The sequence below is a fragment of the Lampetra fluviatilis genome, chromosome 49 (genome assembly GCF_964198595.1).
Source record: "Lampetra fluviatilis chromosome 49, kcLamFluv1.1, whole genome shotgun sequence".
Lineage (NCBI taxonomy): Eukaryota > Metazoa > Chordata > Hyperoartia > Petromyzontiformes > Petromyzontidae > Lampetra > Lampetra fluviatilis.
The window spans coordinates 6,940,603-6,953,684 of record NC_136323.1 but is presented as its reverse complement, the minus strand read 5'-3'; the positions used below and the strand labels follow the sequence as shown (position 1 = coordinate 6,953,684).

Sequence of the window (13,082 nt, the reverse complement as noted above, 5' to 3'; positions counted from 1 at the left end):
GCACCACCACAAGTCATGCATTATCATATTTGTAATTTTTGAGAGAGAAAAAAATCATTAGTAATTGATTTTAACCCACACACAATTCAATACTTGCACCCTGAGCATACAAATCAATGTTGATGGATGAACTTATCCAACCTGGTACACACCTACAGCTCGCCAAATGTGGCCCAAAAAAACCCATCATATTATATTTATTCTTAGTCCCTTGGCCTTTCGAACCATTGAGGCATGCCCGTCTCTTGGTTTGAATCTCCATGCAGTGTCTCTCCACTTCTCTCTGTCCATCTTTCAACTGAGCTAGCGTTCATCCCGTCCAGCGTTTGATGTTTTGTCGTCAGGCAGATCGAGGACCTCCACTGCCCACTTGGACCTTCCGACGTTCCCTCCATCACCATCCCTTTGAAGATGGGTCACCGTTCATCCTGGTTACATGTCCAAGATACTACTGCCGTTTCCGGTACTTGACCTGCCGTAAGTAGCATCATCATGGCAACAAAAAAAGGGGAAAACCTCTTCTCATATTTTGGTACTGGCAAAGGAGGTCCAATGATGTTGCTGCTCACCCTGAAGCTCTCATTACTCTGATAGTGCGTTGACTTTGTGCTGTACGCCTTTTGGCGTCCTCTGGTCTAACACCGTTTTGAGACTAGGCTCAAACGAAAGCTGTCTCTGGTGTGGACCAATCAGTTTCAAAGACAATGCATATATTATCAGAGTATGTTTTCTGTTTGCATTCTGACCACAAGTATTGTGGTTAATGCAGACATGATTCCTTGTGAAAGGTTTCAGTTTGGTGTTTTAACATCTCAACACCTGTTTTGATGCCAGAAAAATGGGGAAAACCTATTCTCATAAGTAGAATCATGTCTATGCCTTGATGCTTAATGTTAATTTTTTTTTTTTTTTTTATAAATCAGGTACAGCTATGCTCTGAGTTGTGAATTGAATACGCGCACTGCTGACCCACCCCTACTGGACAACTCATAGGGTTACTCCTCCAGCCTAAATAAAGATTATGATTCTGATGCATTGGATGATTGACAGGCGAGTGAATCACTCTTTAGTAGGCATGAAGGAGCACCGTCTGTTATTGGACAAACAGAGCAAAAGGTGATCTTGCGTTGGCAGTGGTGCACAAGCAACGCACACATTCGTCAATGATACTGCCCGACAAGAGGAAACACTACGTAATTAGGAAAAAGGTGACATTTCAGTCCATGGCTATTTGATAGCAAACAGGCGAAGAAGTGCCATTGCTCAAAATGTCACCTGTTATATAATCTTCCTTTGTAGGGCACGGGTATTGATACATGTGTTCAGTTCACATTCATAACAGGGTAACTGTTATGTGTGCACCTTCATGCCTTTGGCACATAATCATTCGTGAATACCAGCGATTGCATTTTTTGGTTGCTTAATTTTTATTTCAATAAAAACTTTATGAATGTGGCTCTGATTTCACCATGCTTTGGGGCACGGTCTGGTTCATTTGAGTTATCGGCGTTTACATTGTGAAATGAAAACATCCATATTTATACCATCTTGCCGCCGCCGCAGTGTGCATTAAATATTGACGACATAGTAAAATATGATCTAAAACCACACATTAATATATTATAACAACAGTGATGGAAAGGGTGACCAGGCTCGCTGACCATCAGGACAACCACTGTTTTAACATGAGCCAGGTCCAACACCGTCTGCGAGGCTCTATCAAACCCAAACCCTGGTGGCACCAGACGACAAAAGCTTCAGCAAAGAGTTCTGACAACTGACACCTGGACCAGTGGCAGAGAGTGAAGCGTTAACTCGCAAGGCTACTGGACCACGCAAACCCAGCTCTCACAATCATTCGTGTTCAGACAATTAAAACACTGAAGTGATTGATTAGCCGATGAGTCGGGTAACATATTCATTAATCAGTACCCATATCTGAATGAGAGGGTTCTTGCCTATAACAGTCTGCCAATTCGCCAGCGGTGATTCAAGAAAAGCCTGCTGACAAAACACTAAATGTCGACACCAGTCCAGAGTTGGCTTGTACTGAATCAACGCTTCTGAAAGTAAGCATTCCCAGAGTGCAGTGAGGCCAATGGGTTATGTAAGAAATACTTTTATTTCGCTATGTGGAGAGACGGACATAAGTAGAAGACATCGTCTATGTTTGTGTTTAGTTTGTTGTCCTTCCCCCCACACTGCCGATTAGCAGGGTTGGCTACGTACGATGTGAAAGAAGTTCAACATACATTACATACGTGTATGATATTCCTAGTTATGTTCTTCTTTGTGTTGGGGTTTAGTGCTGCAAACCATGGGAGCATCATCAGGCTACTGTTTTTGTACGTACATATAATTGTCATTATAATTCAGTCATGCTTTAGGCAATCATGCAATATGTGTGGAGGGGGGGGGGGACCTCGCAAAAAAATGAATGCATAAATGAATAGTTAAATTAAACGTTGTGGGTTGTTGTTTGTTTATGTGCCACTGTCAGCTCAGACTGTCAACTTTATATTGAACTTAGATTATGCGGTTAGGTTTGTTCTGGGAAAGACAAAGGTGCAGCCCTGCAATTTCTTGCACACGGCACTGCTGGCGCTAGGGCCTTCACTTCGTCATCTAAATTGAAGCTCTTTTTAAGACAAGAGACGGCAGAAACAATGTGCAACAATGACGCTCGAAACCAACATTGTTCACGAGGACGACAAAAACGTTTCGAAAAGCCTTCCACATTAACGTCCGTGGCTTACTCAAAGTTCACGGTGCCTTCCTCGTCCGACTGGTTCGCTTCATCCTCCGAGGGGTCGTTGAAGGGGTCAGAGGGCTCGGCCTGCAGCACAGGGTCAGCGACCTCCAGCACGGGGGCAATGCTGGGCCGTCTGCCGGTGCCCGATCGCTCCGCGGGCAGCGAGAGGCTCCTGCCCGCCCCCGCCTCGCTCGCCGGCACGGCTGGCACGTGCACGTCGACCGGAGGGGCCGCCTGGCTGGGCTCCGTGCCGTGCAAGTCCATCGCCACCGAGCCTGCGGTGCGTAGAGGGGCGGGCATGGCGGTGGTGGCTCAGTTAGTGCGGCTGAGATGTTGGGGGCACCTGGTGAAACGTGCCACCCTCGTAAACCCTCCCGCTATTGTGCCGGTGGGAAAAGAGGAATTGTTGGAGCACAACTGTGATATCAATAGTATTACAAATTTCAGTTATTACCCTTTTTTATTTATTCCCACAGTATTCTGGGTTGTTTGATGACATAAAAAAAAACGCTTCTGAAAAAAAATCAATTTCGGCGGCACGTGGCAAGCCATCAAAAGGAGGCGCGATGAGTAGGACACTTGTATCGGTAGGAGAATGCCAACGGAGACGTTACCCAGGGAGGCGAGGATGCTCTGCACGGGAATGCGAGCGCCTCTGGTAGCCGACCCATTGGAGAGGCCTTTCTTCTGCTGCTCGTGCTGCTTGAAGATGAAGGCCGAGTTCTCCTCCTTGGTGATGTTGATGTAGAAGCACGTGTCGGAGGTGGCCATGATGTGCCGGGGGCCCGGGTTGAGCAGCATGCTCCGCTTGTCCTCTTGTCGCACGCCAATCAGGCACACGCCGTACCTGTGAAAAGCAAGCGGAGCATTTGTTTTACCATGTAAGGCCCACTGAGTGATATAACTCAGAAGCGACCTGGCTATCACATATGATTATTCGACGAAATGGCTTATCGCGTGGACATTTTGGCAGCCAAATACTCTAAAACGAATGTTTTTAAATGTGGAGAAGAAAACTGGAGGACATGGAGAAAAATCCACCCGACCACGGGAAGAGAGAAATGCAAACTCCAATTATTTAAGCATCAGGGTTGGGATTGAACCCACGACCTCCTGTATACCAGGCAAGGTAGTTAACATCTCGCCACCGTGGTGCCACTATGGCTAGCCACTATGACTCGCAAGAGTATGGTTAGAGTGTCTTTTATTTACAGCCAGGTGAAACGCAGTAAAAACACAACGGGCATATGAACATCGTAAAAAATGATATTATCAACAACATGTGGAGCCGGCCCATCCCGTCTCTCTCCCACTGCGATCGTAATGAGAGAACGGGCTAGGACAGGGAAGACAGATGTTATTCTACGTTGTGTATTTCTCCCCTCCCGCGTTACGTGACAGATTGAGATCTTTGAGATGCAAATACTCATTACATGGACTAAAACGACTTAATATATAGAGGAGGGCAGAGCTTGGGCAATTGTTGGCACCGTCTCACCGTTCTCTGTGCTCGAGAGCGAGCTAATAGTGTGCAGCGCATTCCACGAAGTTGAAATCAGAATTCGTATTATTAGCTCGGGTGCCCTGGAACGATTTGGCTGCGTGAACCACTCAGCCACCACCACCAACACCACCCTCCCCGTGCGTTTCGTACTTCTTGTGGGAGTGGAACGCCGCGAATGTGAAGCTCTTGCCCTCGTACTCCCCGAAGAACTTGCTCTCCCCGAGCCGGATGTGGTAGATTTCGTTGCCCGAGCAGCGGCCATACATTCTCTGCCACTGCTCAGGAGACTCTTGACCCTCCCTGTGGAAAGTTTGGTGTTTCACAATCAGCGGTGACTTCATATCGACGTACCTGTAAATAATGCCTCCTTCCCATATTTGTTTCTCTGCGTGAAAGTAAAAAAAAGCACAAGCCTTCGGCCGTTTGGCCTTCTGGTAATGCATCTCACAGCAGCATTGGTTCAATACATGAACACTCTGGGACACACGTTTCAAGATTCAGTGTCTCATCATCAGTCAGGCTTGCTTGAATCAGTGTTGGTGACCTGCCCGATGTTTAACGGCAAGGGGCCCTTTTTGTTCATAGCTTTTTTTATTTCTTCCAATAATTAAGGGCCTCCTGACACAGGCTTTTACGTTTTTGTCTTGATTGTAATTACATCTGGAACAACAACAAATGTTTAGCCTCTATCAACAATTATTCAGATTACACCACTGCTCTGCTGTAATGCCAGCTCGTTTTTTGTTTTTTACTTACTTAATTAAGGGCCTCCTGAAACAGGCTTTTACGTTTTTGTCTTGATTGTAATTACATCTGGAACAACAACAAATGTTTAGCCTCTATCAACAATTATTCAGATTACATCATTGCTCCGCTGTAATGCCAGCTCGTTTTTTGTTTTTTTACTTACGAGGAGGCGATGCAAATTGTATACAAGTGCGAGATTTGCACAGCTACAGAGAGGCATTGGTGGACGACTTAATGAGCAAATGCAATACGATCCCGCGCATCAAAACGAGCCAAAGGAGAGACAGCTTACTGGCCGCGGGAGGTGTGGACCAACAGGGTGATGAGGGTGGATGTTGCTGGGCAGACGCAGTTGAGCGCCAACATGGCGTACTTGAACTCTTCCTCGCACACAACGTGGTCTGAAAAAACACGGCGACGGCAAAAGGTGTTTTTTCACGGCTGCCACGAACGGCCGATGAGTGTTTGGATTGTGCGGCGCGCCGCTCGGCGGCTCCACGGCTTCTGAAGAAGCTGCCGGCACCTGGGACATCAGGCCAAACGACAACTTCGTATGACCCCACAACACGTCAGAGAGCAACGGTGCTTCACTTACGTATAGAAAATCAACTTTACCAGCAAACACATTCAGTTTCGATTTAAAGCTTTCGTGACTGCAGGGATTCATCTTCTTAGTTCTTTCGGTAAAGTCACGTAGAAGGGAAGTAATAAAATAATAAAAATTAAACATAATAAAATAATTCTCACGACGTTTTGGCCACAACACAAGGAGGACGGCTGCTTGTGTTGTGGCCGAAACGTCGTGATAATTATTTTATTATGTTTTATTTTTATTATTGTATTACTTCCCTTCTACGTGACTTTACCGAAAGAACCAAGAAGATGAATATCATTCAGATTGAAGAAAAATGAGAAAAACGACGAATCCTTGTTTGTGCGTAAATGTGAAGCCGTACTCTCACGCTTATATTTCGATAGGAAATGGAAATGCGCAATAAATATGGAGCCTATTCCATTTGCCTGACCGTTCCTGGATCTGCGGTGCATTGCAGTGTGTGCCGCTATTTGGAAGGACAATAATTTCCGGTACGTGTCACAGATAAACAAATACGGCATAAATCAACGGTAGTATCAGTGCATCAATTAGGTCGATTGAACATTGACGGATGCATTCATATACGCATCAAATCATACACGTGAGCATCAGTTACCTACAATCTATATAAATGATATGCCTTTTATATGAGTAAACGTTAACCCTTGGCTAACAGAGCAAACGGAGCTGTACAAACAAGGCAAGAAAAACCCAGCACAAACGAGATGGCAAAATTGAAGCAAAAAAATCGTAGCTTCAACGTAATTGTGACTCTATTATCATCACATCATCATCACAATCCATAGACAGATCGCCCATAGGTGTCCACTGCACATTTCGTCATTTGTTCTTTACACTTTCCTCTGTCTCGTGCCAATATGCTCCAGTAGTGGGCCACATCTTTCTGGTACCAATCTCTCATCATCAAGCCATCCTCTTGTTAGGTCTTCCTCCCTTTCCGATTCCTTTCATATTTCCGAGCAACGCACTTTTAACTGTCCTGTTGTTGTCCATCCTACATATGTGTCCAAATAGTGCCAGTTTCCATATCGTGGCAATTTATCGAATTTGCTGGAGGGGAGGGAGTGGATTATTCAATGCCTACAGGTTTCGTTCTTGTGAAAATGATATTTAAAGCTTTCGTGACTACAGGAATTCATATTTTTGGGTCTTTAAAAAAGCCACGTAGATAGAAAAATAAGAATAATATCACGACGTTTTGATCGCAACACAAGCAATCGTCAACAGGCAGCTCTCCCGCTATATGTTTTTTTTTTACCTGATGACGATTGCTTGTGTTGCGATCGAAACGTCGTGATATTTTTATTTTTCATTATTATTTTTCTATCCACGTGGCTTTACCGAAAGACCCAAAGGATATAACAACGATGATAATCGTGAATGCGCTTGAGCATGTTCACAGGCAGTCACACGAGCGCCACGCTCGGACTGCGTGTACCTCCTTCAAATAACGAAGCCACCGACACGGAGCTGCGTGACTCAAGTAATGGAGCATGAATATGCGCACTTAGGTCACCGTGACATTTGACGTCATCCGCCGAGGCGCCGGCTTTGCATTAAGGGGCGCTGTCGTGAGGCGGTCGGATTGGCCGAGAGGTCGTCGCAGTGCTGAGCTTGTGCCGCTGTGAGGATCCTTGGTTGCAGCCCATGCAGCTGTCTCTGGCCGTATGTTTTCTTCAAAATGAACGACATTGCTGGAAAAGTTTGCGTTAAAATATTCATCTAAGTGAAGCACCTTTGCTCTCTGATGTGCTTTCCGGTTGTTATCCAGTGTCCCGGGAATGCTCAGTGCGGGTTGGTATGTATGTTGAACTTCTTTCGCACAGTACGCAGCCAACCGTGCTGATCGGTGGTGCGGGTGAAGGACAACAAGCTCAACACAAAACTTAGTTCTCAACTGGATTCTCATGTGTAGGGAGTTGATGATTTCAACTAAATCGCCAATTACCGTTTAGAAGAAGCAAAACTCATCACATTAAGTCCGATACAGCAATTAATTTGACTACTTAAAAAAAAATCATTAGCTGGATAATGCTCTAAAATGGAACATCTAATTTGCAAGGATGATTCAATTCCAGCTGTGAGAATTAAACATTGGTTTCACAGTCATGTGACAAAACGTTGCTGTCTGTGTTAGACCGTGTGGGGATGTTCTGCACACTATTTTTTGTTTTGTACACAATTGACATTCATCACTTAAATGAGCAAACACGCCACTTCTAAGATTGCTTACATCACTTTGGCTGTGACGAGATAATCTTGCAGGGGAGTATGTGGGAAAGTGTGCCCATGACTGCGTAAAAGGGTCAACAGACCACTTGAAGGATTTGTCATAAGAAGCCATTCTCTGAGCCGTATGGTGCACCACTCTGAAAAATTTCCAAATTGATTGAGCTCATGACATGACACGGATTGCACAACTGGAATAAATTGTGTGTGTGGGGGAAAAGATAAAAAATATATATTGCAAAAAATGTAAGCCACCACAAATCTATGGTACCCTAACAGTACCTGCACATATTTCGACCAAAGCAAAAGTAGAAAAAGTAGAATCAGGACACAAACGATCACTGCAAGTGGTACAGACCAATGCGATCTAAATCAGCAACGAGCAGTAGAAAAAACAACAACAAGAAAAACAAAGAAAGTGAACAGCACACAAAAAAATACCTGCAAACTTTACGTGGAACTTATTTTCAGGCTTTAGGATCTGCACGTAGAGAGGGCAGCTTGGAGCAAAGTCTTTGACGGCCCAAGCTCGCAGGATTGTCTGATGATCCTTCACACAGAGGCAAGGCAACAACAGTGAGCTCTGCACACATACACACACGTCATCATCAGCCAGCCATGATTTATCCACTGCTGGATGAAGGCCTCCCCAGGCCACCACCACCATTTGGGATGGTTTTGACCACAACCCGGGAATGAGCGTTCTTCACGCCGGACGAAAACGGGAGTATCCGGGGAAACCCACCATGCATACGAGGGGATAACAACTCAAAGCTCTCCACAGATGCATGCTAAAAAAGTTTTCATGGTAATGACCAACAATCTCAATTGAGGTCCCACGTGAAAATAACAGCCTTGAGACTCAGTGAGGCTCTCTTCTGTGTGTACAGGGCTGGAGTAGTGTTGTAGTAATATGCACACTGGATTTATAAACCTGGTTACCAGGGTTCAGTTTAAGGTCATGCTAACTTCAGTAGCGAGTGATATCTGAACTGGACCCGAGTCCCAATTCACAGGCCTGCATTAACCATTGTGGTGAAGTATAGTAAAACAACATGGCCAACATGCCCTGGGGAAGCCTTTATCCAGCCTAGCAGCGGATTAAGAATGGTATTAGTGAAACATCTGAATGTGTCTATTCAATAAACACAAAAAAAAATTGACGGCACTCTATAAATATGAAATTACATTACATAACATTATTAAAACGCATTAAATTAATAGGTAATTTGTAAAACCGCACATCGATCTTCCACCGGTGATTATCGCATTTGAGAGGAAAACACGTTCTGGCTTCTTGCAGGAAACCTTTAAGAGCACCCAGGCAGACACACAATTACGCACGCGCCACACAGACACCGCACCGCACTCTGCCTGCACACAGGGCACTCAAACAATGTCCCCGTCGAGCGGGTTTCCGTGAACGGGGGGGCAACAGCACGAACTCTTGCATTACTCTCCCAATTTCATGGCTCCCCCCCAACGTATTAAGAAGAAACGTCCCAGGCCATGCATGCAGCGTGTGATGAGAGAGAGAGAAGGCTTACCGCTGCAGTGCGGTCCACCTCATTCCTGCTGGTCAGGATGAAGCACGCCTCAGCATCATCGATCCTGGAAAATGCAGCGCGCAAAAGTCGCTCATAGTCACGGCCGGGTTTTTTGTTTTTCCCGTTTGTGTTTTTGTTCTTTCTAACTTCCTCCCCCCCCTCCCCCCACTTTGCGCAAGAGCGCAGAAGCGTGGCCACCCCACATCTACGCCTCTATTTAAGGAACGAAACAGTTAGACTTCTCCACAAATCTGGCAGTCGCCTGATGAAGCTAGTTGTAATTACCGGCGAAACGTCGTACTCACATTGTAAATGTGTGTGTCTCTTGAAGCAGACGAGTGGTGCTGGATACAGCAGTCGCATTTGCAAAATGTGATTTGTAACTTTCATCCCTTACCTTTATATCGATATTCTTTGTTCTTTCGGTAAAGTCACGTAGAAAGGAAATAATAAAATAATAAAAATAACATAACAGCAAGGACATTTTCTTGCTGTGGTTTTCGCACCTGACGATGATTGCTTGTGTTGCAATCGAAACGTCGTGAGAATTTTATTGTTTTATTTTTATTATTTTACTATTTCCCTTCTACGTGATGACTTTACCGAAAGAACCAAGAATAGGAATCCCTGCAGTCACGAAAGCTTTAAATCGAGATGTTTATCGATAGTTCAATGTCAATGTCCATTGTACTGCTGCGTTGTGTTATCTTGGTGTGGTCTGGGTTGTTGTTGTTGTTTTTTCCGCCTTGCCAAAGATTGATAAATCGGACTTATATAATTTGTGCATTTATTATTTAGTTACATTTCGTGACTTGTTTAGGTTTTCCCCCATTTTGCACTCCTAATAGTTTTTTTGGTATCGTTTGCTGTTGTGACTTGCTGACCCGCCCCGATTGGAAATCTGTGCAAAAGAGCTTCATAGCTCATCGGATTCCTCCTCCAGTATAAAAATTCTGATTCTGCCCCCATCTCCCCTACCAACTCGTTCCCTCCCCCCCTCTCCCCTTTTATGTTAGCTATCTCCTCCCTTACCTTGCCCTAACCCCTTGATATAAACTTCCACTTCTCTGCTAGAGGCTCCCCCAGTAAGCCCAATCTACCCCTTTCACCAAACCCTGCCACGCCAATCTTGGGCTTTTTGCTCGCGTGATTTATGCCTCCCTCCTGCCCCCTCCCCCCCCCGTTCTTGTTCTGTGATCGGTGCCTTGTACCGGTCTCTGAGCGAGACAAAAAGATTCTCGATTCTGCTGTCGTCTCACTTGACTCGCACGAGGTCCTGGTCCTTGAGAGCTGAGCCCTGCAGGTAGATGACGCGCTGAGCCCACAGCGGCACGTGCAGCATGCGGCGCACCTGCGAGTCCATGTCCGTGGGGCACAGGATCACCGTGTAGAAGTCCTGCGTGTGTTGGGTCGCGCGGGAGATGATAGCGTGGGGGACAGCACGGGTGAGCACGGGGGAAGCGCAGCGGAGCCACGTGTACAACGTGATGGAGAAGCATGGGGGGGGGGGGGGAGCGTCACAGAATTGTGCAAGAAGGGTTTGGGAGCACGGGAGGAGCATTCGGGGGGCACAATGGAAGCACAGCACGAGCAAGGAATGTGCAGGACAGGCACACGTTGGGTAAAGGAGAACGTGGGGGAATAATGGGAGAGCATCGGGGTAACACGGTGAAAGAGCAGGGAAAGAACAGGGGGAACATGGGGTAGAGCAGGGCAGTACTGCGGAGAAGCATGGGAAATAATGGGGGGGGGGGGGGGGGCACAATAGAGAAGCCCAGGTGAAACACGAGGAAGTAAGGCAGAAGCATGGTGGGTAGCAAGAGACATGGAAGGATAATGGGGCATGGAAGGAGCACAGATATTTGTAGGAACACGATAAGAGTAGCAGAGGACACGGAGCGTGAATGGAACATGGGAGAAGTATGGGGGAAGAGCACCCAAGAACATTATAGTGTTGGCCCTCGATCGATATACAATAGGGACATCATCACGGCAGAGGTGATTACCCAGTGCCCACTAATTAGAGCAGCTACGCTTCGATGATGCGTGTCCACGAGGTAATTGGGCTCAGTGATGAGGCAAGTCTCATCACGAGATGTACCCCAAACGATGCTTATACTCCGACTGCACGGCAGACGCGGCCAGTCCCTTGCACCAATGGACAATTCGGAATAGCGCACCCAATTGTGAGTGCGGTCACCAGTTTAAAACGACGGACCGCGTAGCAACACCGCAGCTCGCTTCGATCATTCGCCAGCAGCGTCCTTAATGTAAGATATGGGGAGCGGTAGCAAGAATGTTGAACTTCTTTCGAACCGTACGTAGCCGACCGTGATAACCGGATGTGCGGTGAAAGAAGCCGTCCGTTGGCTCACTCACCAACATCGACATGAACGTATAAAAAATTAACCCGTAAAAACAAAGTTTTTCACTATAAATCCTTTATATGCGTGGCGGCTAGAGTCCTCTCGTCCTCTGGCTTGAGATGGCTGCCACCTATGGGTCAGATGATTGCCTGCCACCATTAAGCAAATGGTAATTAAATATAAAAAAAAATTCCTAAAATGTTGAAAATTTTAGAAAAAAAATTCACGAAAATAAATTGTCACGCACAACGAGTCTGTGTGCAAAATGTCAGCTCGATTGGATCACGGGAAGTGGGTTAAAAAACGACCGAAAGATTTGCACGGTCGTAAGCGCGCAAGCAAGCAAGCAAGTGAACTTAATATAAAGGATTTTAAAAGTTGCTTACAGAGTCCTGCCACTCTCCCCACCGCCCCCATTGCCATATGGAAGAGAAAGCCCAACTGCTGCGCTTGCCCTTAGGGCTGCTACTGATCTCCGCGAGAGCTCCATCGATCTCATCGGTGACGCCGGACAGCCGACAACGGCGGCAGCAGCGGCGCACGCAGGCGGACGGCTTTGAAACAAAAGCGTGTATCTGCTCTGTAAACAACCTGGCAAAATTGATAAATAGAGGCAGGCACACAAAGCACACTCTCTTTTTGTTTGTGATACTGCCGCCGGCGGGCAGTGATGCATCAGCGCAAACAACAAAACTCAACGCAATTATGCGTGTTGTTGTAGAGAATATAAACAACATGCGGGAGACGCGTCTGCTTATTTATTTTTAACGTCTGATAATGATCACTTTTGAGTTGCGTTTTTATCTAAATTTGTACTTTTTTTTACATCATTTATAATTGACAAATGTGTCGAGTGTTTGTGCCCAAGCAATTTAGTATTTATTAGTTTGGAGAAAACAAGTTTGGCGCATACGATAAAGACATTGCTGCATGGTGTAGGGGCCCACGTATTGTTGAATTTATTTTCACCCCGGAATGCTTTAACACTGCGTACAAGAATATACACACGCTTACCCTATATTCAGTCAATTAAAAGCGGATTAATTTGTGCTTTCATTTGAACTTTCACCTCGGCTTTAGGAATGCTCATTGGACCACCATAAGACTCTGAAGAACGTGAATAGTAATGCGACAGGTATTGAGGCTTAGACATTGCATTCATTGCATTCATTGCAGTCTTGTCAAGGCATGCCCGGCGTTCCTGATGGGATGAACATTTAAAAAAATAAATAAATGGGTAGAAATTGATTTAGCATTTTAAGAATATTTTCTCCTGTGCAAAAAAAGCCCAAAAAATAAATAAACGACTACGTAGCATCAG

At 45.7% G+C, this 13,082-nt stretch overlaps 1 protein-coding gene across 1 annotated transcript in view; it reads right to left on the bottom strand.

Annotated features, from left to right (window-relative positions):
- Nucleotides 1–13,082, bottom strand: part of LOC144948360 (potassium channel subfamily T member 2-like) — a 226,558-nt gene that overhangs the window by 41,384 nt on the left and 172,092 nt on the right. The window contains exons 11-17 of the mRNA XM_078877787.1: nucleotides 10,655–10,791; nucleotides 9,396–9,459; nucleotides 8,290–8,398; nucleotides 5,296–5,404; nucleotides 4,407–4,556; nucleotides 3,367–3,599; nucleotides 2,757–3,027 (exon numbers count right to left, since the gene is read on the bottom strand). Coding sequence (XP_078733913.1) covers nucleotides 2,757–3,027; nucleotides 3,367–3,599; nucleotides 4,407–4,556; nucleotides 5,296–5,404; nucleotides 8,290–8,398; nucleotides 9,396–9,459; nucleotides 10,655–10,791 — 1,073 coding nt within the window. The remainder of the gene's footprint in view (nucleotides 1–2,756; nucleotides 3,028–3,366; nucleotides 3,600–4,406; nucleotides 4,557–5,295; nucleotides 5,405–8,289; nucleotides 8,399–9,395; nucleotides 9,460–10,654; nucleotides 10,792–13,082) is intronic.